Source organism: Sceloporus undulatus, chromosome 6 (assembly GCF_019175285.1).
Source record: "Sceloporus undulatus isolate JIND9_A2432 ecotype Alabama chromosome 6, SceUnd_v1.1, whole genome shotgun sequence".
Taxonomy (NCBI): Eukaryota; Metazoa; Chordata; class Lepidosauria; order Squamata; family Phrynosomatidae; genus Sceloporus; species Sceloporus undulatus.
The window spans coordinates 5,237,231-5,263,181 of NC_056527.1; the positions used below are offsets into that span (position 1 = coordinate 5,237,231).

Genomic DNA, 25,951 nt, shown 5'->3' on the forward strand with positions numbered 1-25,951 from the left:
AATGAAATTGTGCACTTATATCGTCTCTTTTATGAATGTTTGGATAAAACAAAAAAAAATCAATGTTCCTTGCATGTGGAGAAAAGAAATAGGCTTCAAAACATAGCTTCTATATCAGTGTGAAGTCAAAGGCTTTCATGGCCAGCATCCATAGTTTTTTGTGGGTTTTTTTGGGCTATGTAGCCATAGAATCATAGAATCATAGAGTTGGAAGAGACCACTAGGGCCATCCAGTCCAACCCCCTGCCATGCAGGAAATCCAAATCAAAGCATCCCTGACAGATGGCCATCCAGCCTCTGTTTAAAGACCTCCAAGGAAGGAGACTCTATCACCCTCCGAGGGAGTGCATTCCATTGTCGAACAGCCCTAACTGTCAGGAAGTTCCTCCTAATGTTCAGGTGGAATCTCTTTTCCTGCAGCTTGCATCCATTGTTCCGGGTCCTGTTCTCTGGAGCAGCAGAAAACAAGCTTGCTCCCTCTTCAATATGACATCCCTTCAAATATTTAAACAGGGCGATCATATCACCTCTTAACCTTCTTTTCTCCAGGCTAAACATCCCCAGCTCCCTAAGTCGTTCCTCATAGGGCATGGTTTCCAGACCTTTCACCATTTTTGTCGCCCTCCTTTGGACACGCTCCAGTTTCTCAATGTCCTTTCTGAATTGTGGCGCCCAGAACTGGACACAATATTCTAGGTGGGGCCTGACCAGAGCAGAATACAGTGGCACTATTACTTCTCTTGATCTAGACACTATACTTCTATTGATGCAGCCTAAAATAGCATTGGCCTTTTTAGCTGCCGCATCACACTGTTCACTCATGTTCAACTTGTGGTCTACTTGGACTCCTAGATCCCTTTCACACGTAGTTTCATTCAGCCAGGTGTCACCCATCCTATATCTGTGCATTTTATTTTTCCGCCCTAAGTGCAATACCTTACTTTCTCCGTGTTGAATTTCATTTTGTTAGCTTTGGCCCAGCTTTCTAGTCTATTCAGGTCATTTTGAATCTTGATCCTGTCCTCTGGGGTATTAGTTATTCCCCCTAATTTGGTATCATTTGCAAATTTGATAAGTATGCTCCCAATTCTGTCATCCAGGTCATTGATAAAGATGTTGAATAGCACTGGGCCCAGGACAGAGCCCTGTGGGACCCCACTGGTCACTTTTCTCCAGGATGAAAAGGAGCCATTGTTGAGCACCCTTTGGCTTCGGCCGGTCAACCAATTACAGATCCATTTAACAGTTCCTTTGTCTAGCCCACATTTTACAAGCTTGTTTGCAAGAATGTCATGGGAAACCTTGTCAAAGGCCTTACTGAAATCAAGATATACTATATCCACAGCATTCCCTTCATCTACCAAGCTGGTAATTTTATCAAAGAAAGAGATCAGGTTTGTCTGGCATGACTTGTTTCTCTGAAACCCATGTTGACTTTTTGTGATTATGGCATTGCCTTCTAGATGTTCACAGACTCTCTGTTTAATGATCTGCTCCAGAATCTTTCCTAGTACTGATGTCAGACTGACTGGACGATAATTGTTGGGATCCTCTTTTTTCCCCTTTTTGAAGATGGGGACAACGTTTGCCCTCCGCCAGTCTGCTGGGATCTCTCCTGTTTTCCAGGAGTTTTCAAAGATTATTGCCAATGGCTCCGATATTACATTTGCCAGTTCTTTTAATACCCTTGGATGGAGTTCATCTGGTCCCGGAGACTTAAATTCATTTAGATTAATAAGGTGTTCCTCTACTATCTCTTTACTTATTCTGTACTGAAATGCCCCTATCCTGTCCTCTGCTCCATTATCCTCAGGTTGAGCACCCTTTGCCTTTTCTGAGAAGACTGAGGCAAAGAAGGTGTTGAGTAATTCTGCCTTTTCTCTGTCTTCTGTTAGCATTTTGCCATCTTCTCCACGCAGTGGCCCTACCGTTTCCTTCTTCTTCCTTTTGCTGCGGACATATCCAAAAAAGCCCTTTTTATTGTTCTTAACCTCTCTAGCAAGCCTGAGTTCATTCTGCGCTTTAGCTTTTCTGACATCACCCCACAAATGCCTGCTATTTCTTTGAATTCCTTTTTTGTGATTTCCCCCTTTTTCCATTTCTTATACATGTTCCGTTTCAAACTTAGCTCCGTTGAAAGTTCCTTAGTCATCCATCCTGGTTTCTTGAGACACCTCCCGTTTTTCTTTCTCACTGGAACTGTTTGAAATTGTGCCTTCAGTATCTCTCTTTTGAGAAAGTCCCATCCATCCTGAACTCCTTTATCTTTTAGTATTTCTGACCATGGAATTGCCCTCAATACTTCTCTAAATTTACTGAAATCCGCTCTCCTAAAGTCTAGGATGCGTGTTTGACTATGACTGGCTTCTCCTTTCCACTGTATTACAAACTCCAGGAGAACATGGTCACTTCCACCTAATGATCCCACTACTTGCACCCCATTAACCAAGTCATCCTTGTTGGTTAGGATCAGATCTAAAATAGCTGACCCCCTTGTTGCCTCTTCCACCTTTTGGACCATGAAATTGTCTTCCAGGCAAGTGAGGAATTTGCTAGGCCTTGAGGATTTTGCTGAGTTTGACTTCCAACAAATATCAGGATAGTTGAAGTCGCCCATCACTACTACATCTCTCTTTTCTGACTGTGTGGTCATCTGTTCTAGAAAGATATCATCCAATTCCTCAGTCTGACTTGGGGGTCTGTAGTAGACTCCCACCGTAACATCCTTGTTGTTTCCCTCCCCTTTAATTTTTACCCAGATGCTCTCCATCTGGCTTCCATGATTGATGTCCTGGATCTCTTCACTGGTGTAAATATCTCTGACATATAGTGCTATTCCTCCTCCTTTCTTGTTTGGCCTATTTCTCTTTAAAAGGTTATACCCCTCTATTTCCACATTCCAATCATGAGACTCATCCCATGTTCTAGAAGAGTTTATTCCTGACGTTTCGCCAGCATTTGACGTTGTCAGCCACAGATGCTAGTGAAACATCAGGAATGAACTCTTCTAGAACATGGCTACATAGCCCAAACAACCCACAAAAAACTTCTATATCAGTGTTGGGCAAATCAAAAAGCAGTATAGATCTACTCCTTATAGCAACCAAAATGTATTCTCACCCTTCCAGGGCATTTCATTGTTGACAGACAGCGAAAGAATTCATCAGTTCAATGAAGGCACAAGATACTCCTTGATTCTTTACAACACTGGACCAGAGGATGGTGGTGTCTATACTCTCATTGCAAAAAATACAGGAGGAGAGGTCTTATGCAAAGCTGAACTTGTGGTTCAGGAAGGTAACCCCTCTCTCCAACCTATTGCTTGTGCATGTTTCTTGCTACTTCTTACTTGTTGGTTGCTTGCCCTGCCTCAGAGGCTCTCAGCAAATAACTACTGCAGCCAATGCTAGATTAAGATGGGATGATTTGAGAAATAGGGCCCCATTTGTGCAGATGTTAGCTCCCTTGTTTGGAAGGAGAGAGCAACAAATGGTATGTACATATTCCTTTTTAGTGCACTAATATAATCATCCTGAAAGCCCCAGGATTTATGTGGTCTCCTTGTCTGAATTATTATAGATAAGAAAAGCCAAGAGGCAAGGAAAGAAAGTACAAGAAGAAAGCTTCATTCCATCTATGAAGTCAAACAAGAAATAGGAAGGTGAGAACCATTTTTTGCTTGGAATTCCAAGTCATAACTTAGAAGTCACAACTGATACTCTTGAGTGTATTTTGAGGCTTGGGAAGGAACTGAATAGGAAACTGGTTGCTAACCAATATTGGAAATTTCTGTTTAATTCCTAATAGGGGTTCCTTTGGCTTTATCAAGAGGGTGGTCCACAAAGACAACCGAGCATCATATGCTGCCAAGTTTATACCCCTCCGGAGCAAAACAAGGGATCAGGCCTATCGAGAAAAGGACATTCTGGCCACTCTGTCCCACGAAAGGATCACTCAGCTTCTGGATCAGTTTGAAACACGCAAAACTTTAATCCTTATCTTGGAGCTGTATCCTTCTTAAAAGCAAACACACCCAAAACTCTAGCATGCCATGCATTCTACTCAGATTGTGATAATATTGAGGGGCGGGAGAAGGAGAACATATGGATTAAACTACTGATAAATGTTCAGATAAATCTTTAAAAACACAGGCAAAAAAAGGATTGTGCCAAATGTTTAGACTGATTCAAAATATGCATTAGCAGTAATACAATAGTGTGTTTGTTGCTGCTGTTGTAGTGTGCTTTCAAGTAGTTTCCAGCCTATGGGGACCCTAAGACAAACCTATTATCAGGTTTTCTGGGGCTGAGAGTCTGTGACTCACCCACGGTCATCTAGTGGGTTTCCAAAACCAAGCAGGGAATCAAACTTTGGTCTCCAGAGTGTGTTAGTTTTTCCCCTAGTCTAGGGTTGCCAGGTTGGGACTATCCAGGCCCTAAAATCTCAGGGCCTCAGACATATGGACTGGAATCTGGTGATGTTACATTGTAGCCCTTAGCAATATTATTGAGCATGATACATTAAACATCAACCACAGTTGTGTAGATTATGCCATTCACAGAAAATAGCTGAACGACTGAAGAAGAGGCTCCAAATTCTGCAATCTGTGAACTCTACTCTTCCTCCTTCTCCATAGTGTGTGCTTATAGTGATTTTAAGAGGAATGAGATGAGCATTGGTTGCCTATCCCCCATATGCATTATGGGGCAATTGCTTCTGATACCACAACACAAACAGGAACAAAAGTCAGCGAGCTCCGAAAGCTAGCATAATGGGGTTTTTTTGTGCTTTCTAGTTGGCACAATAAAAGTATCATCAATATATATTTGCATTTTGCATATTTCTTAATGTGTTAGATGCTCAAGTGAAGAGCTCCTGGAAAGGCTGTTCAAGAAGAACGTTGTGACGGAAGCAGAGGTAATAGTCCTTCTGTGTATTTCTTCTGGAGAAAAAAAATGCATGATTTTAAATCAAGGGATTGTAAACAGTCTTCCAGAATAATTCTAAAATCAGAAGTACTCTTTTTGAAATGCACTGATAATAGTTTGCATTTTAAAATATTTTTTTACAGGTCAAGATATATATCAAACAACTTTTGGAAGGGATTGCGTATCTCCATGAAAACCAAGTGCTTCACTTGGACATCAAGGTAACATTTAAAGATGACTGTAGTTTCAGTTCACCAGGTAATAGTGAAAATTGTTTGGGAGAGGGCAGGAAGTGTTCCAGGAAGCCCTGCTGAAAGATTGCTTCTGTTGACTTTAATATAGCTTATTTAACCTGGATTTCTAATCAGATGATGATCCCATGGAGGTAGGGTTGCCATAAGTCAGGACCTCCAAACCAGGACAAATGTAGGACAAATGTAGGGCAACATTTTCAAATGTAGGGCACATTTTTTAAAATGGAGGACGCGCAAAAAATTTGAAGGTTTTTAAAAAATGTTAATATAAATGCATGTTTTTTAGGCATGATCAAAATGGGGGACATTTTGGCATTATTCCTAGACAGATGGCAGAAATGGACTTGCCCTTGGGTTCAACTGTACATCTCAGAAGTGTGTACTTGGGCAAGGGACTGTGGTTTTTCTTCACTGCGCATGAGTTTGTAAAAATCACAGCAAGTTACATTGGCCGTGCCTCAGAGGCTTGTTGATATCAATATTATCATCATCATCATCATCATCATCATCATCATCATCACTATAATTGGCCAAGAAAGGCAGACTTGTTAGCATTCAAAGCGCCATAAATACACAGAAAATGCACTTGCATATATTTAATAATAAAAAATAATGGGGAAAAAATAAAAAAACAAAGCAGGGGTGTATATATTTAATAATAAAAATTAATGTAATAAAATAAAAACAAGCAATAATAAAAATTAATGAAATAAAATAAAATAAAAACAAGCAATAATAAAAATTAATGAAATAAAATAAAAAGCAATAATAAAAATTAATGAAATAAAAAAACAAAAAGTAAGTATTTTATATTTTTAAAAATTAATTTAAAAAACCCCAAGGCAGACCTGAAATGGCCACTGACTCACCTTTCCACCTCCTCCTCCTCCTCTTCATCCTCCTCCCTCCCCTCCTCCTCGGTGCAAGGGCTCCTTGGGAAGCCCCGCACGAGGGCGCGCAAGTGGGGGATGTGCGCACGCTGCCACTGGCCCATGCTGCGGCCAGGGCGGTGCGTGCAAGGGAAGAGGAGCCTGTCCCCTTTGGCCAGCTGGCCAATTGCCGGCTGGCCCAAGAGGACGAGCTCCTCCGTCATAGCCCTGCGCGTGGGTGGGAAATCCCCACCACGGGTGGCGTGACAGTAGCGGCGGCGGCAGCGCTGGCAAGGAGGAGGAAGGCGGCGCTGCCCAAGAAGAGGAGGAGGAGGAGGTGGGTTGGCGGCCAGCTGCATTAGCGGCCATGGCAATGGCTGCATGAGCGGGGCCAGCCCGGAGGCGGGACAGAGGCTGGGGTTGGGGGGGACCGGACCGGGGCAGGCAGGGGGCCCCCAAAAGCGGAATTGTCCCAGGAGCCACCGGGATATGGCATCCCTACATGGAGGATCCATCACAACCTCCTTTTGTGATGCAGAGCTAACCTCCCCGTTTGAACATATTGAGACATCACTCCATTATTTGGATCTGATTCATGGGTCATGGAGGTCTGATAGTCCTAACTCCCAGAGTTTCAGAACTACTGGAAACTACTGCTTCAGATGTGCATAAATGGGCAGAATATGCTGAGCAGAATGAGACTCGGGATGTGGCTCTAGATTAAGCAAGGATGCCAGTTTAGGTATCTGTTCACTATGGACTGATGACAACAATGAAGATAGCTTTCATAGTGGTAAGTCCAAAACTCCTCCCAACAAACCTTTTCACTCTTTCTATTTCCACAGCCCCCAAACATCTTGATGGTTTATGATGACCGGGATGACATTAAGATATGTGATTTTGGCTTTGCTCAGAAGATAAATCCAGCTGAGCCTCAGTACAGTAAATATGGATCTCCAGAGTTTGTCTCACCAGAAATTCTCACCCAGTCACCAGTTTCAACAGCTTCTGATATCTGGTAAAATATCATACATTCTCCCCACCACATTTTTGGGGAGTGAATGTTTAGGGGAGTCTGCATGTTGGGCTCCAGCTCAATGGAAGGAGCAAACTAGAAGTAATGGTAAAAATGGCTGGGATTCTTCTTGTTATGTGTTTTCATGTTGACTCCAGCTTATGGAGTCTCTCATAGGGTTTTCTTGGAAAGAATTCTACAGAAGCAGTTTGCCATCATCTTCCTCTTAAGGCTGAGAGAATGTGACTTGCCCAAGGTTTTCCAGTGATTTCCAAACCCTGGTCTCTAAGCACCCCAGTCCAACACTCAAACCAATTCAAAGCAGTTCACATACATTATCTTGTCTATCACATTCAAGTCCAAAATGGAGATTGGGTATGTTAACTATTATTCCCACCCATGTGCTTGTATGATTCCCACCCATGTGCTTCTGTGACTTAATGCTGTTCAGTATGTCCTCCTGAGGCAGTTGTTTTGAGGTTGGGCCTGTGAAGATATGTTTCTGAGATGGTCCCCACCAGAGCATCCCATTGGCAATCTTTGAACTTTATAAAGTTCAGCTTCTCTTACTCTTTCACCAGGTTGTTATCTTTTGCCATAAACTACATCAGGGACGTAGCTAGGATTTTAGGAAGGGGGGGGGGGGCAGACTAAGTGCCACCACTATAATGGGGGGTGGGGGCAGCGGCGCAGCAGCACACACCATTCCTTTTTCTAAGGGGGGGGGGGGGGGGGGGGCCCCCCGAACCCCCCCCCCCCCCCGGCTACATCCCTGACTACATGCATTCATACTCTTATTGTCTGACAGAACTAGAAAATTTTGATTATCACAGTGTTCTGGTTCAACTGGACCCAAGAAAGAATGGACTCCAACATTAAAGTAGAAAGAGGGTTGCTTCCAAAGGTTTATCAAGAGGCCATGTAAGGCAGGCATTTAAGAATTCCCTTGGTTGTTGTTGCGGTACCCATGCAAATGTATCCAGGATCAGTCATATTGCACAGATTACAATTGCCACATAAATGTAATAAAGTTGTCTATACAGGTTATATTAAAATCTTTTTCTGATACGCTTATCTTTCCCCCTTTTCTCTGTAGGCCTGTTGGAGTAATTAGTTACTTAAGGTAAGCATTTTTGACCACAAGGAACCTTCTCATTTTGATATACCCCAAAAGGCATATCCTTTCATTTTGATTGTTGTCTGCTTCTTGAATCAATCATTTATTCGTCAATGATGGCCCCTTGGACCAAGTAAATGACAGCAGCCTAATGTATTTATTTATTTATTTATTTATTTTAAAACGATTAGTTTGACATGCAAGTCTCCATTTGCCGGGGAAAATGACAGAGCAACCCTCCTAAATATTCAGAGCGGAACAATTTCCTGGGATATTCCGGAGTTTGCTCATTTGAGCAAAGAAGCAAAAGACTTTATCGGAAAGATGCTGCAACTATCTCCAGAGTGAGTACATTTTTAAAAAAATTATTCCCAAGTGATACCAAAAAGGAAGTATGTGGACAGCAGGCTGAGGAAGGCAGGAGAGAAAAAGAAAGCAATACTGTAACTTCTGCAACACAAATCAGTTTCTCAGTCTAGGTTCACCCATTCATACAGCGGTGTGATTGCTTCCAGGCACTGTTCCAATTTCATTGGAACTCCTTCCAAAAGGTTGCTAAATGTGGGTTATTCCAGATAGAAGGCTACTACTACCTGCAGTAAAAAGGCAGGTAATACATATTCTCCCTGTCACCTCCATTTAACTGATATTTGGGATTAAGAAAAAAATACAGAAGAGGCTGTGGAAAAACCTGAGAAAGTTACAAATGGAAGACAAGATCATTTAGATCTGTCATACAATTCAAGGTCTGAGGCAGGACTACTCAGGAGCTCAGTGGTTAAATGCCGGTCCTGCAGCCACAAGGTTGTGAGTTCAATCTCAGGGGCTCCAAAGTTGACTCAGCCTTCCATCCTTTCATAAGTTGGTAAAATGAGTACAGTGGTACCCCGGGATACGAATGCGCCGCCTTACGAAATTTCCGGGTTACGAAAAAAATCCATTTAAAAAAACTGTTCCGGGTTACGAAGGTTTTTTCGGGTTACGAAAAATTTTTTGGTGCTTTTCGGCGCTATTTCACACGAAATCGCGGCTTTTCCCCATTAGCGCCTATGGGTTTTTCGGCTTGCGAAGTATTTCGGGTTACGAAAGCGGCGGCGGAACGAATTAAATTCGTAACCCGGGGTACCACTGTACCGAGTTTGTTGGGGGGAATTTGACTTACACATTGTAAACCATTTAGGGAGTGCTAGTTCACTGATAAATGGTATAGAAATGTACACATGCTATTGATACTGTACAATAAAAGCTTCATCCAGGCTCAGTGTCACCTTAGCCCATCATGCAGAATACTCACATAGCAATACTAGTGGTAGTATAACAACTGCATTGGAATTTTCCAAGTACGGTGGGCAATAGATAGATAGTGATATGCGACAGCAAGAAATGCCTATTGTGGGGTTAGAAGAGAGTGCTGATGGACACAGTGCCAATGTCAACCACTAATGTTTAGGTTCATGGGCTGCCACATTAAGCATCTCATCTGTACATGTTAGGATTCTCTATAAGCTGTTCAGGGTAGTTGAAAATACTGTCTCTGTATGCAATTAGAGAGACTGATACAAACTACAACATGTTTTTCTGTGTTCCCAGGGCAAGGCCTGGTGCGATGGAGTGCCTCTCCCACACTTGGTTTGAGGTATGGAGTCTCTTTCCCACACATTATTGGATCTTCTAGAGAAAAGGAACAACCTGGTCCTTTCTTCCTTTTCCAACAGATATTTTGTGTGATAGTATTAGTTCATACCAAAGAGACAACTCTTTTCTCATTTAGAAATACACCAATTAAGTGGCAAACAGCACTAAATGAAACAACAACAAAAAAGGGAACAAGAAATCAGTTAATGAACAAAAATACTAATTACTGAAAATACTAGATGGATTCACTCACAATCAGTAACTTTTTTAAAAATCGAAACATTAAAGTTGCAAGACATTCCTGTTGTCTTGTGAACAAACCCAGTCACATCATTTGAGTAGCCACTACTCATTCTCTAGGCATTCTCTAAGCATTTAATTTTTTTTAAAAAAAATCAAATAATTAATTAAAAGACAGTGCCCCTTTCCTCAAATGCATGATACAAAATTCTTTTAAAACCAATTTTCCATTTTTTATATTAATTCTGTTTTCTCCCGTTTACAGCACAACCTCCCACTTGAAGCCTCTCATTTTATAGATACAAAGCAGCTCAAATTCTTTGTATCTCGAAGCAAATGGCAGGTTAGTAAGTTCCTCCTTTTCCTTCTCCATGGGCATGTCTTTGCTTCTTCTTTAGTATCGAGAGTGTTTCTGGTCCTGCCAGATCGGCCAGTCTGTTTTCTGCTGCAGAAAATGTGCAGAAAGTGTGTAGTTTTGTAGCCTAACTCCTTGTGATGTTCAGCGTGTTTCTTTTCTTTTTTTTAATTTTTATTATTAAAAAAGAACATATTCACATATAAAAGAGAAAAGAAAAAAAATTAAAAAGCAAAAACGCAAACAAATAATAACATATAACATATTCACAACCATTTACACCAGTTTACAATACAAATTCATACAAATCCTCATTACTTTTGTTTTCTCATATCTTCCTCATTCTACCTATCAAACCATCTATTTCTTACTTCTTCATATAGCCTATCTCTCATCTTTCCCATTCAATAATATTCTCTTCCCTATCCATCTCTATCCATCTCCTCCATTCTATTCGACTTCCTCTCCTCTCCCCTTCCCAATAACTACTTACTCACACCTTCTACACTTACTTCTTCCTTCGTGTATTTTCTTAACTATCTTACCTTCCTTATTCTCAATTCCTACTTAAACCTTCATTCATTCTTTCTCTATACATACTCACTTCGCACTCCAACAGACATACTTATAATGACTTCCTCCTATCTTCTTTGATTTTACCTGCTGACTCGTGACTTTCCGTACTTCTAGTTTCTTAGTGGATCCTATTTCCCTATGTTCTTTGATATGTATCAATTACAAATAATACTAACCAAGTCTAGATAGCTTATTGAAATGATATTGTAGCAATCTTACCCCAATTCGTTTCCAGAAATTTAATCACCTTCGACCAATCATCTTTTTGTGTCTCCATTTTGTTGTTGAGTGTCTGTGTTAGTCTGTCCATCACAATAGCATCGTATAATTTTAAAATCCATTCGTCTATAGTTGGACACTTTGAATTTTTCCATTTTTGAGCGAAGGTTACTCTGGCAAGCGTAATTAAATAGTATAGGATTTTCCCCTCATTGCCCTTTAAGCTGTCATCTATGATGCCCAATAGTAGTGTTTCCGGTTTCCATTGTATTTTCTTACCCATAATGAGATCAATTTGGTTTATTATCTCTTTCCAGAATTGTTTGGCCTCCTTGCATCCCCACCAACAATGGTAGAAAGTTCCTAATTCTTTTTTGCATTTCCAACAAAGGTTATTATTTAGCTTATAAATTTTTGCCATTTTGGCTGGAGTCATATACCAGAAATAAAACATTTTATAATAATTTTCTCTCAAATTTTGAGATGCTGTGAATTTGTAGTTGTTTTTCCAAGAGTTTTGCCATTGTTGCATGGATATTGAGTGACCTACCAGTCTTGCCCATTTAATCATGTTTCCTTTCACCACTTCCTGTTCTAACTCATAAGATAACAGAATTTTGTAAATTTTCCCAATTAATTTTGGATTCTCTTCCAATAGGAGTTTCCCTAAATCCGAATTCCCTTGTGAGGGAACTAATTTTTGATCTTTAGAATCTTCTTTAAATCTTGACTGGATTTGATTATAATTGAACCAATTAATATTCCAACCCTCCTCGTTTAGTTGTTCCTTTGATTTTAGTTTTAGTTTACCTCCTTTCAATTCTAAAATATCTCTACAGTGGTACCTCGGGATACGAAATACCCACGTTACGAAATTTCCGGGATACGAAAAAATCCCATAGGAAATAACTGTTCCGGGTTACGAAGGTTATTTCGGGTTACGAAGAAAATTTTGGTGCTTTTCGGCGCTTTTTCGCACGAAATCACGGCTTTTCCCCATTAGCGCCTATGGCATTTTGGCTTGCGAATGCTTTTCGGGTTACGAAAGCGGCGGCGGAACGAATTAATTTCGTAACCCGAGGCACCACTGTATATCTAATCCATTCGAAATCTATTATCATTTCTTTCCTATAGAATGCTTCTTGGGGTGAAACCCACCCCTCAATATTTTGGAAGGTTCTGGATTTATATTTGTTCCAAATTCTCATGAGAGGATTTCTGATACAGTGCTCTTTAAAACGTTTGTTCGATCTATCTTTTTCATAAATCAAATAGGCGTGCCAGCCAAAATTGTTACCATCACCCTCGATCTCTAATAAATCTGAATTATCTAGCAATATCCATTCTTTGAGCCACAGTAAGCCACAAGCTTCGAAATATAGTTTAAGATTTGGTAAACCTAGCCCTCCCTTCTCCTTTAAATCTTGCAAGTTATTATATTTAATTCTAGGTCTCCTACCTTTCCAAATAAACTGAGTTAGGTCCTTGTCCCAGTCTCTAAAGGGTTTGTCTGTTGTAATAATTGGGAGCATTTGAAACAGAAATAAAATTCGTGGCAATACCATCATTTTTATAGTAGCCACTCTTCCTGTTAGCGAAAGGTTTAATTTATTCCATTTGATCAAATCTTGTTTTATTTTTGCCCAAGTTGCTTTATAATTAATCTCAAATAAATTATTTAATTTACTTGAGATTTGTAGCCCCAGATATCTCACTTTCTTTTCAATTTTGATACCTGATCGTTCTTCTAATTGTTTTTGTTCCCTCTCTCTCATATTCTTTGTTATAAAAGCTGATTTGGCTTTATTAATTTTACAACCTGCAATGTCTCCAAATTTTTTTAAGGTTTCCATTACTAACTCTATATTTTTGTTTGGATTTTCCAAAAAGAGGATCAGATCATCGGCAAAAGCTCTGATGTTATAATTTCTGTTCTTAATTTTTATCCCTTTAGTTCGATCTTTAAATTTAATTTCTTTTAGTAACAATTCTATAATTAATAAGAACAAAAGGGGAGAGAGAGGGCAGCCCTGTCTTGTACCTCTCCTTATATTGATAAATTTAATTTTTTCTCCATTTATTCTAATTTGAGCATTTTGATCTTTATAAATTTTGGTTATCCAATTAAGAAAATTTGGTCCAACTTGAATTTTATTTAGTACTTCTATAAGGGTATGCCAATTGACAGAGTCAAAGGCTTTCTCTAAGTCAACGAATAATAAGCCTAATTGTTTGTCACTGTGGTGTTCGTAATACTGTAAGATATTTAATAAAATTCTTGAGTTATCTCTCATAAATCTATGGGGTAGGAATCCCCTTTGATCAACATCAATTAGGTCTTTGAGACAGGCTTTTAAGCGGTTTGCTAAGATTGTGGCAAAAATTTTGTAATCATTATTCAAAAGTGAGATTGGGCGGTAATTCGCTGGATCCAAGGTATCCTTTCCCTCTTTTGGGATCATTATTATCTCTGCCTCTCTCCACGAATTTGGGATTGTTTCCTCTAAAGCTTTGTTCATAACCTCTTGTAAAATAATTCCCAATTCAGATTTGAATGTTTTATAAAACTTTGCCGAAAGTCCATCATTGCCTGGTGATTTGCCCAATTTGCTCGAGTCTATCGCATCCCAAATTTCTTGAATTGTTATTGATTGGTTTAATTGTGCTCTGTTTCTCTGTTAAGACTCCTATATTTGACAATGTCACGTACTTTTTGATTTCTTCCTGGTCAATTTGGTTTTCTTTATAGAGTTCTTGATAGAATTTCACAAAAACTTCTTTAATTTCTTCTTGCTGGGTAAGAACTCCTCTATCTGAATTAATCCTATTGATAGCTTTTTTTTCTTTCTCTTTCTTCAATTTGTAGGCTAACCATTTTCCCGTTTTATTTGCATGTTCGAAGAACTTTTGTCTAGATATCATTAGTCTTCTATTTAGTTCGTCTGATGCCTCCCATTCCAATTGTTTCTTTATCGATTTGATCTCTCTTTGAATTTTCTTATCCCTCGGGAACCTTTGTAAGTCCCTCTCTTTGTTTTTTAGGAGTCTATGTAATTCTTTTACCCTTTGTTTTTTATCTCTTTGAACTCTTATATTATGTTGCGTAAAGAAACCCCTAATCACTGCGTGTTTCCTGCAATTTCATCTGTGGGCTTTTAAGTGCTATTGTAAGTTTTGAACTGGGACCAAAGAATGTGAGGAAGGAATTTTAACCATTCCCTCCCCTGAATCACTCCCGCCTTCCCTCTCTCACACACACATATTGCAAGCAACAGCATGAAAACGACGCTTGCACTGGCACCAATTGACGTCTTTTCCTCCTCATTACATACAACAGGAGGATTTTCTGATAAGTTTCTGGTGGGGTGATGAAGGGTTCAATGGTCCATCCCCATGTGCTACAATCCCTTATCCTTGCTGTTAAGTTAAAGGACAGGCTCACATGATGCTGCATGTGACACACTGAACATTGTGTGTAAGCAGGCCCTCAGCCAAAGAAGTCTTTGCCAAGTATAATCCTGCCATATATGCACACTTCCTTCGCACTCCTGCTTCTTATTATACAGCCAGTCCTCCATATTTGTGGCTTTGACTTTTGTGGCTTTGATTATTGGCAGATTAGATTAATATGTTATCTCTAGGAATCTCTAGGTCCTCCAGTGCAACTCTGCCAGAAGTTGACCGTAGAATCACACTGGAGGACCTAAAGATTCCTAGACAAAACACTTCTCTAAATCTGCTGCAATATTTTTACGTCACTCCATTATCTTCTTTTCTACATTTCTTATCTACATATTATCTTATCTAGTAAAATAACCATGTATGTTCTACCTTTAATTCTCAAGGCTGTACCGATGACCAAGAATGATTAAACATTACTACTACAAGAGTTTTATGGCAAACCAGAAGGAAGTAAAGCTGCTTTTACGTTTCTAAGTAATCTTGTGATGTTGAAAAAGTTAAATATAGAAATAAAATAGGTTGATAAATTATGACAAGTCTTATGAGAGATGATTGTAGGAAATTACTGGTTTAAAATATGAAGAAATTTAATGTTTCACCTTTTAATGTTAAAAGAAAAGGGAGTTATGTGTAAATTATTGTTAAATGACTGTTTGAATTTAAAAAATTAACAACAACAACAAAACTTCTCTAGGCATTTGTAGGTCCTCCAATGTGATTCTATGGTCAGTTTCCCATGGATGTTGACCATAGAGTTGTACTAGAGGACCTAGAGATTCCTAGGGAGGTCTTCCCTCAGGTAAGAAAAATAGTGATTTTTGTATTTGTGGTTTTCCCACTTTCACAGGGGTCCCATGCCCCTAACCCCAGGAAATGTGGAGAGCCCACTGTATATACCTTGCAATTTTATATGATATTTTTAGAAGCACCAATTAAACATGGTAAGTGGACATCTAAAACCATAACATATGTAAAGGTCCCAGGCTGAGGCTGCAAATATCAGGTTTTGTTGTCTATTGGTCATTGATTCATTGTAGTTTCCTCACTTGCAAAAATCATGGACACTATTGCAGACATCTGGGCTAAACTGCACAGCTTGCAATTTCTGTTCTCCAACAAGCACAGGAGAGGATGTTTGAGAAGCCATGCATGCTTTGAATCACAGTTTTCTTCTCTCCATTACTTATGTTTCTGCTTATACTTTCTTTCAATGTTCAGCGTTCCCTTATGAGCTACAAATCTGTCCTGGTAATGAGACCCATCCCAGACATCCTGGAGAAAACCCATCAGACCACTTCTCTTGGCATTTCCCGACATTTAGTGGAAGAGAGCAGCTCGTCTAGCACAAGCGGGTCATCTTCAGACAATGAAATTGCAGTGTCCCCGGGGAGAAGACAGCTTGGTCCCACACCAGAATTTCACCTATCTGTGTTTGAGGGAACTGATTATCCAGAATATCATCCCTTCTTAGCTGAGGGCAAACCTTTAGAAACCTCATTGCCACCCACTAGACGTAAACAGGTACCAGTCAAGGGGCAAGAAAGTGAAGAACAAATGCCCTTGGCATCAAGAGAAACCAGTATGGAGTTATCTGACTCTTCACAAGATAAAGCAGGTTTGTTAGTTCCAGAAGAAGGCAGAATTGAAGGGGCTGAAGCAGGAAGGTCCCCTGGATGTGTCCCTAGGCACAGTGTTATAAAAAGTACTTTCTACAGCCAGCCATCTGAAAGTCTTGCAAATGTTCCCTCCTCACCAGGCAAGGAGCACAGGAAGCATTTAGAAAGAGCAAAGAGAACATATAGGAAATCAGGATATTCAAAATCAGCTTTAAGTGGTCTGCGCGAACCCCTCCTAGAGCAGTTTGAATTTGGGGAAGAAGGAGTTGAAGGGATATCTGGTGACGAAGAAATGGAAAGGTCCAGGGAAGGGGGACCTCTGATGATCAAATCGGCTTCTTTTGATACTGCCCAGAAATCACCCCCAATTACCTTCCAAGTGACCAGCAGAAGTCGTTCTCTGGATGATTACAAGATAAGAGCGGCAAGCTTTGCTGAGGAGCACTACATTGAGGAAGAAGAAAGTGACCAAGTTCCCCAGGGCAGTCCTGTGAAGATCACTCATCAGAGTCATGTTTCTGACTCTGGCAGAGAAGATGGCTTTGAGAAGACATCTGCAGGAGAAGGCACAAAGAAAGCTAAACCAGATTATCCCAAGAAGCAGCCACAGCTTGGTGTTCAGCAGAGCTCAGCTGAGGTTGCACAACAGCAAAAGAAAGCTTTGGTTGCAACACAGCCCCCTGGAAAACAAGAGGGCTTACTTCAGGAAACAAAGATGTCTCTTCCCGCTCAGGTGGGAACACCTGTTTTAGGAGGGGAAGGTCTAATCCTAACTGATCAGCAAGCGGATATAACCTCAGGGCTAGTCCAGAAGGATGAAGGCAAGGAGAGAACATCAGTGACAGCTCCAGTGGTTCCCCATGGCAGTGAGAAGGGGAAATGTCTTCCTCCTGAGACAAAACTAACAGCTTCCCAAAGTGAAGAAGGAACTAGAGCTCTCCAGAGTGAAAGCTCTGCTCCTTTGAAGCCTGTTGGTATTCAGGGAACATATCAAAGTGGGGTTCCTTCCACTCAAGGTGAGATCCAACAAGTTGCTGTGGCCAAGGGCAAGAGCCCAGGGATCCTACAGCCTGTGTCAGTGGGCGAAGGCCATTCACTGTTACACCAGAAGCCTTCAGTTAGCACCGAAATGGTATCTGTGGCCCTGAAAAGTAAAAGTACTGGTATTCCTGTTTCACAAGCAGACGTATCTGCTGCATCAGTCCCTGGAGGAAAAGACAAGATTCTCCTTCAAAAGCCTTCAGATGTTGCAAAATCAGCTGCAATAGAAGGGAAAGGCCAATTTATTTCTCAAGCAAAAGCTGTCCCAATTTCCATCTCAGACAGCAAAAGCCAGAAGTTTTTATACCAAGCACCTGCCATGCCTGGTAAGATGAAACCGCCTGATATAAAAGGTGAAAGTCCTGTTTGTATAGAGACTGTGCCCTCTTGTATATCTGGGGGAGAAAGCCAACCAGTTTTACAGCAACAGCCTCCTGTTTACAGCGGAATGGCTCCTAGTGCCCTCCAAAATGCACCATCTGTTACTCAAACTGCTTTCCAAGCACAGATCTCTCCTGGGTCAATGGCCCATGAAGAAAGGCAAAAGAGCTCCTTTACAAAGCTCCCCATTTATAGAGAAGCTGTGTCTGTTCCCAGCGAAGTTAAAAGTCTCCCTCAACAAGGAGAAAGTGTCCATATGTTGATTCATGAAGGGAAACCTCAGACACATCTACAGCAGGAACCTTCTGTTTCAGAATTGGGGAAACCTTTTCTCTTGGAAGAGGAGAGACAACCACCCACAGTTATTTCAAAAGCAGGCTCAGTTCTAGTTTCTGTGGGTGACAGACAGGAACCGGTACATAAGAAATCTCTGATTCAGGGTGATTTTGCTTCTGCTGTCCCAAAGGCTAAAAGTCCCCAGACTTTAATGGCTTCACAGGTTTCTCCTTCTGAGGCTGGAAATCAAGAATTCCTTCATCACAGGCCACCTGCTCATGGTGAGGGAAAGCCAGCTCTCCAAAGAGGCCCTGGTGCATCTCTTTCGGGCTTCTCTCAAGCAAAAGCTGTACCATTTTCAACCCTTGGGGAGAGAGACTCAATTTGGCTAAAGCAAACCTCAGTTTCCACAGTTGGAAGAAGAACCAGGGAAGGCATCCCTCAGAAACCTTTTGTTTACAGTGACACAGAGGCTGAAGCTCTGGAGAACTTAGTAGACGAAATGGTTTGCTTGTCAAAAGAGATGACTGCTTGGGCAGAGCAAGAGGGATTCAAGAGGAACATCTCTCCACCAAGAGAGATGTTTTTGCAAGGCTCTCCTGGGCAACCAGGAAGATCACTAGCCAAGTATCTTGTGCGCAGAGGAAAAAGAGAAGGAGGCATTGGCTTGGCAGATCCCTCAGAAGTAGATATTATTTATCCTGGAGAAGAAGACCTTTTCATGAGCAAAAAAGCACGAATGTCACCCTCATATGAAGGCAACATCCTGGATTATGGAGGTCCAGACACACCCATGGAATCTCAGTTTGCTAGTTCTGAGTTTTGGGACCGATTCTATTATTCAGGCAGCCAAGGAAGTGGCCAGATGTATGACCGGATGTATGAAATTGCTTTAGTGCAGATTCAGGATCTCTCAGAAGACATGCCCCGTCCTGACAGCAAAACAGCCAAATTTGACATCTCTGAGGTAGAGCCTGCCTTCCTCAATCTGTATGAGCTCTATGACATTGTGTATTACCCCTTTGAGTTCCTCAGCTTCAGGAAATCTCCTGAGAAGTTGCCCAGGAAAAGACGTTTCCCTTTGGGTGAAAGAGCCAGGTTGCAGCCTGGAATACATGCTTATTTGCATCGGGAGAAAAAAATATGTGTCAGGGAAGACAGCTTGCAAGGGGAGACTCTAATAAGGGAAACATACAAAGGTGAAGAGCAAACGGCACCTACCCCTGAGCTGGAGACAATGTCAAGACCAACCAAAGCACTCATGATAGGAAAAAGGTCTGAATCAGAAAGCGATATACCTGTTGAGTCTCAACAAATTTATGTTCTCTCAGAAGATCCATCTGGGAAGAGGAGGAGCTCTCTACAGAGCAGAGTGGGGCGCTTCAAGCCTTTTGTCAGGTCTCAGTCCATGGAACTGGTAGAGCAAAGTCTAAAGAAGAAGATGAAAGCATCAGTTGCCCACCTTTCCAGGATGCTGACAAGAAAATCATCTTCTGATGAAGAAAGCAGGGAAGGTAATGGTTTTATTCTGTATTTCCCATAGATTGAGGAAGTTACAACATGTGTTTGTTAACACTTCCTAGGCCTGATGGGCAATGGTGGATGATAGAGAGGTGTTACTGAAAGGCATCTGAAGCTGTAGTTATCATAAAAGGTCACTAATCTAAAGAAGGAATACCTTCCCATAGACCTAGCTTTACCACACAAAGATCCAAATACACCGCATAGTGCTTGGTATGAATCCATGCCTCCCACTATTTCACCAGTCCTCCCATCTCTTCCCAGCCTCACAAATGTTCTATAGACACATAGCTGCTACATGCTGCCAGTCTGCTTCGCCCCAGAGTATTTCAGATTGCAGAATTCCCAATATGAGATAATCAGTCTGTTTTTGCTTTCCCAAAGTTCCCAGTTAGTCCTAGCAGTTTTACAGCTGTTGTGTCCACTGAGCTCAAAGCAGCTGCAAACAAATTAAACATGCAGACAGAGCATATCTAGCAAATCTGTCACCCGTTGTCTTATCCCAGCTACTCTAAGTCATTTCAAGGTCTTGTCTTTTGTCATGGTTTCTCTCCTTTTCAACAGACTCTGAAGAGCGGAAGAGTGAGCTGCAAGAGAGAGTGTCCTTGACAGAGGCTTCTGGGAGTGTGAAGAAGAGGACAGCATTCCCTTCATTCACCCTTCCAAGCCTCAAAATGAAGGAGAAAGGTAACATATGAAATAGAAAAAGCTACAACCCAGAGAAGTGTAGCTTGAACACTATACAAGTGGTACAACTAAAGCCTTTTAAACAAATGAGCAAGGGACAAGTTGGAGCATGTCTAGAGGAGGGTGACCGAAATGGTGCAAGATCTGGAAGCCACCAAGCCCTATGAGGAGCATCTTAGGGAGCTGGGTATGTTTAGCCTGGAGAAGAGAAGGTTAAGAGGTGATATGATAGCCCTGTTTAAATATTTGAAGGGATGTCATATTGAGGAGGGAGCAAGTTTGTTTTCTGCTTCTCCAGAGACTAGGGAGTTTACCATATGCAGAAACAGGATTTAAATCAGGAAAATCCCGCAAAAACAGGATCTTTTTCAGACGACATTGGGGGACATCATGCACAGAAAGTGGACAAATCCTGCAAAAGCGGGATTGTTTTCAGATGATGTTGGGGGCACTGAGCATTAATTCAACATTAACCCGCAGAAAGTGGACAAAATTGGCTGCTTTTTATTTTCAGGATTTTCTCAAAAGTAAAAAATGGCTGATTTTGTCCACTTTCTGCGGGTTAATGTTGGATTAATGCTCAGTGCCCCCAGTGCATCTGAAAATGATCCTGCTTTTACAGGATTTTTCCAGGATTCAAGTCGCATTTCTGCACAGGATTTGGCCACTTAGCCTCCCATGTGATAAACTCCTAGGACCCGGAGCAATGGATTCAAGCTACTGGAAGAGATTCCACCTAAACATTAGGAAGAACTTTCTGATAGTAATAGCTGTTCTGCATTGGAACACACTTCCTTGGAGGGTTCTGGAGTCCCCTTCTTTGGAGGTTTTAAGACACAGGCTGAATGGCATCTGTTGAGACTGCTTTGATTGTGTTTTCCTGCATAGCAGTGGGTTGGACTGGATAGCCTTTAGGGTGTCTTCCAGCTCTAGGATTCCATAAGAAAAGGTGCCATTAGAAAGAAGCAGCAATAGTTGCCAGGCTCCAATCCTGGCTGGGAGAGTCCATGCTGTGTGCTTCTCCCAGCTTCTTCTTGCAGTGGTCACATTATTAGGTTAGTTATATTAGTGGTTACAATATTAGCTCACTTCAAAATATACAGTAGAAATGGTAAGATCTGGCACATTTTGGGTATTAAAGCTTTCTGGTTTGCTGCTGCTCATGATTTCATGTTTTAGAAAATCTCTTTCTCCTCCCTTTCTTTTTCAGCACCATCGTTTGTAGAAGAGCTTACTGACCAGACCATTTCTTTGGGCCAGTCTTTAACGCTCTCCTGCCGGACATCTGCCCATTCATCTCCTCGTATTGAATGGTTCAAAGGTGATGTAAGCTTCTTCCGTAGCCAGTCAAGATATCTTAGCAACAGCGTGGCCGTTGGCAAAGTGAAGGCAGAATGATAAGGTGTTTCTGCACTGATTAGACCTTGTCTATTTATCCATTTTGTCTGAAATCTCACCTTCTAACACAAGTCCATACTCAGAGATGAAATAGTAGGTCAAAGAAAGCTGTCAGTGAACAAGAATGCTGGGCTTTAGAGTCTGAAAAACCCACAAAACCTATGGATGCTGGCCGTGAAAGCCTTCGACTTCACAACAGTTTCTTTACAAGCTTTGTGTCTTCTAAACCCACCCCAGAAGAGAAGGACATTTCTCTTCTCTTCCCTCTTCCCTATTATTAAGGGGCTGCCTTAATAATATCTAATGCCATAATGCTCAATGCCAGATTCCTACAGTGAGCCCACCTGGAATTAAAATGCAGAGTGATTCACTGATGTATGACTTTTCACTTCCACTTTCCAGATGGAGCAGCCATTCGCAGCACAGATCGGATCCTCATCTCATCTACACTCAAACATTACCAGCTTTTAACAATATTAGCAGCTACAAGAGACGATTTTGGCACTTACACTTGTGTGGCCACCAACTCCCAAGGCACCGTTTCTACCTCCTGTGTAATCAGGAAAGCAGGTAAAGGCAAGAATTATGTCCTCTAAAATATTACACAAGCTCTCAAGTGATAGCACCCCCCCCCCCAGGAGTTGCTCCTCCTTGGTCTTTCTACACTTTGGAATGCAAGCTAACTTGGTATCTCTGTTGTTTTCCTAGTCTGGTTGGATCCAATCTTCCAGCAACTTTGTGAAAAGTAGTAGTATGGGGAATATGGGGAAGCAGAGATAACATTTCTAGGAAATATACAGGCAATTTGTGCAATTTGTTCCACATAGAAGCCAGTCATTACAAAACCTTGAATGATTAGCAAAGATCTGGAACATATGGTTTGTTGAGTGGTAACTATTACTTGCTAAACTGAAGAAGAAACATATTTAGACCACTTGGCGCTGTGCAGTCTTGCATAATGGTGGGTGGTGTTTAATTTTTATAGCATAAATAGGAGCCATGCTGGAGAAGGGCTGATACAATTGATATCCTGGTGCATTATCCCTTTTAATCCTACCCTGCAATCCCAAATAAAACCACTCCCTCCATCTAATTGTTATTAGCTCTGAATGGTAAGCTTCTGTTTGATGCTATGCCATGCCATGCCTCCAATCTGTCTCAGGTGTCTGCAATTAGCTATTTGTTAAAAGTGGACAACAACAACAAAAATTGCAGCCATATATGACAAACTATATGGGACAGATCACATCTAAGTCTGAAGCTCATTCTCAAGATTTGGTGACTCTGTGGAAGAAAAGAGTTACGTGTGTAGGTGTTGAGGGGCCAAATGTAGCCGCAGTATTGTTGGGAATGTGGAGTTGGTGGGGATAAGAAAAGTTGGTTTCCTTGCCATGCTTACAACTGTTTTGGTGCTCAGCATGCAATTTAGGAAGGGCTTTGTTTTTCCAGTCACATAATTAATCTTCTCTTCTTTTCTGACAGAGGCACCTTCCAATCCTCCAGCTCCTGATATTGTTGAAGTCCTTGAAGATGGAGTGCAGCTGGCATGGAAACCAGTGGAACTGAAAACCCCTGTGACTTACACTGTTCTGTGCAAAAAGGATGGTAAAAGAGAATTTCATCAATCTCATTCAAACATCTTCCAAAAAAACCTGGGCCTCTGGAGGACTTCCATTAGTTCCCCCAGCCCCACTTTAATCACACAGTCATGACATAATAGTAGACTACTGCTATAAAACTGAGGCTGCCTTTGAAGAGTGTTTGGGAACTTCGGCCGGTCCAAAGAGTTGCAGCCAGACTGTTAACGGGGGGCAGGCTATAGAGTTGACACAAGGCCCCTCTTGAAATAGCTCCACTGGCTTCCGTTTTGTTTCCGGGCACAATTCAAAGTGCTGATGATGACCTATAAAGCCCTATATGGCTTAGGTCCAGGCTATTTGGCAGACCGTATCTCCCTGTATGAGCCGGCCCAGGCTCTGAGATCTTCAGGAGAGGCCCTTCTTTCCATCCCACCACCATCACCAGCACAGTTGGTGGGGAGACAAGAGAAGAGGGCCTTTTCCGTGGCTGTCCCTAGACTCTGGACCTCCCTTCCCAGGGAGACCAGAATGGCTCCCTCTTTGTTGATCTTCTGCTGGCAGGCTAAGACCTACCGGTTTGGACAGGCATTTGAAATAGAAGGGTTTCTTTTTAATTATTTCAATAGAAAATTATACATACCATTAATGCATTCATTCACTCCTTTCATAACTCTGAATTTACATTACAATTACAGTTAATCCAAACATCCTCCACAATTACCTCAATCTCACCACCCACCACCCTGCTTATTTACCTATTAATATATATGACACCTTTATTTTATCTCTATCACCTGCACAATAAAACACAACTTCTTTCTCAATTTCATTTCATCTTCTTCTTTTCATTATCTATTCTTTCTAGTACTGTATTCTTTTGTCTTCCTTTATTCTTTTCCTTTGCTGTGAATTTTCTTTGCCCAAATTTCTTTACCATTTGGATATACATTACCATTTTTATCTGTTTCTTTTCTTTTCTCTCTCTCCTTTTTTGTGTTTCCTTATTATATACAAAGAGTTTTTTTCCCATTTTACATGTTTTTTTTTACTATCCATTATATATACTATCTTATATTTTACTGTTACACTTTTCTATGTTTTTAATTGTACTATCATAATCTTGTAAGCCACTCTGAGTTTCAGTTTTGGGGAAAGGGCGGGATAATAATAATAATAATAATATTAATAATATGTCCGAGACATTATTACTCCCAGGAGAAAGTTGTTGTAAGAAAACCCAGCATCCTTACACTGGTGGTTGCACTTGTTAGGTTGTCATACAAGGGTGATATCCTGACCATGGTTGCACAAGCAGAGCACCACTGTCATAATTGTTGCATAAGCAGTTATGCTTTTTAAGGCATATTGTAAGTGTATCCCCTAGCTCACTTTGGCTGGAGGCCTCTTGACAGTTGTGCAACAGGAGTATGCACACCAATGTGATCTGCATTGTCCAACAGTGAGATCCATTGTATGGGTGGTATAGTACACCCACAGCAGAGCTATGCTGGAATACATTTATTCTACAAAATTAGATCTTAACTATAGTTCACAGTAAAAATGCCTTCTGCCTCTAATTTCCTAAAATGTCTAGTCAAGTAGGTGTCATTGAGTAGAGAACGGGGCTTCCACTTCAGTTGCTACAAGACAGGTTGGACAAATGGTGATATTTGGACAATGAAAAACAAGAGTATTGCAGGAAGCAGTGGTGCCATCTCACTGGGTATAGTCTCTCAAATGCCAATTCTGGACATCACCCAGTGCCTTTGACCCTGTCCCTCCCTCACATTTGAGACTATTCATACAATTATCTTTATTTCAGTCCTCCATGAAGACTTTTTTAAAAAGTTTCCTCTTGAGAATATTGACTGCCTGCATTTTTTTCTTCAAGGAATGATGAAATTGGGAAGCTGGAAGATATGCCAAGGTTCTTCTAGTCCAATTCCCTGTCAGTGCAGAAAGTGAAAGCTAAAACTTCCCTGAGAGGAATGAAGTTTTTTAAAAAATAAGGCCATAACACAATAGGTCCTAAGTATCTCTAGAGAGGAATACAACACTGCATACTATGCTTTTAAAATCTCTTTCTGTCCAAATAAAAGGGTCTTTGCTTAGTGTGCATCAAACCTTAAAGTGTCATATAGTAGATTGTATAGTAGATTGTCTTACAAATAGAAAAAAAAATATTGAATGTGCTTATAAGTCTCCCTTTCTGAAAAACAACCCCCAAAATACATCTGGTCAAAATATGGATATACCACTCACCAGGTTCAAATATTAATCTTTTGCCTTCTCTTCTGTCATCCAAGATGGGGAATGGAAGACTTTGGCCAGTGACATCTCAGACTGCTGCTATACTGTGGAACATCTCCCTGAGGGTTTGGTGTACTCCTTCCGTATCGCTTGTGTCACCAAAGCTGGTGTGGGTCCCTATAGCAACCCAACGGCCAAAGTGAAAATTGGTGAAAGAGATCAAGATGGTAATCCTCATGTTCAGAACCAAATGAATTAGTGCAGTGCTAAAGTGATGGTCCCCGGATCGGTATTGGCAGGGACATAGCTAGGATTTTAGGAAGGGGGGGGCAGACTAAGTGCCACCATTATAATGGGGCTTGAGTGCGGTGGTGCAGCAGCACACACCATTCATTTTTCTAATGGAAGGGGGGGCCCGGACCCCAAGAACCCCCCCCCCTTGGCTACGTCCCTTGTGTTGGTCCATGAACCATCAGCAGCTGGTTCCTAGCACATTTCCAGGAAAGAAAGAAGCAAGTGTAGCCAATGAGC

General features: G+C 41.2%; 1 protein-coding gene across 7 annotated transcripts in view; it reads left to right on the top strand.

The window, feature by feature from the left end:
* OBSCN (obscurin, cytoskeletal calmodulin and titin-interacting RhoGEF) overlaps positions 1-25,951 on the top strand; it is a 236,693-nt gene that overhangs the window by 199,884 nt on the left and 10,858 nt on the right. For all 7 annotated transcript variants that reach the window (XM_042477238.1, XM_042477239.1, XM_042477242.1 and 4 more), the window contains 16 exons: positions 3,129-3,297; positions 3,580-3,661; positions 3,808-4,008; positions 4,857-4,917; positions 5,072-5,149; positions 6,897-7,069; positions 8,163-8,189; positions 8,375-8,527; positions 9,774-9,819; positions 10,324-10,401; positions 15,889-19,498; positions 20,070-20,192; positions 21,403-21,513; positions 21,993-22,160; positions 23,073-23,195; positions 25,477-25,647. In XM_042477238.1, coding sequence (XP_042333172.1) covers positions 3,129-3,297; positions 3,580-3,661; positions 3,808-4,008; positions 4,857-4,917; positions 5,072-5,149; positions 6,897-7,069; positions 8,163-8,189; positions 8,375-8,527; positions 9,774-9,819; positions 10,324-10,401; positions 15,889-19,498; positions 20,070-20,192; positions 21,403-21,513; positions 21,993-22,160; positions 23,073-23,195; positions 25,477-25,647 — 5,374 coding nt within the window. The remainder of the gene's footprint in view (positions 1-3,128; positions 3,298-3,579; positions 3,662-3,807; positions 4,009-4,856; positions 4,918-5,071; positions 5,150-6,896; positions 7,070-8,162; positions 8,190-8,374; positions 8,528-9,773; positions 9,820-10,323; positions 10,402-15,888; positions 19,499-20,069; positions 20,193-21,402; positions 21,514-21,992; positions 22,161-23,072; positions 23,196-25,476; positions 25,648-25,951) is intronic.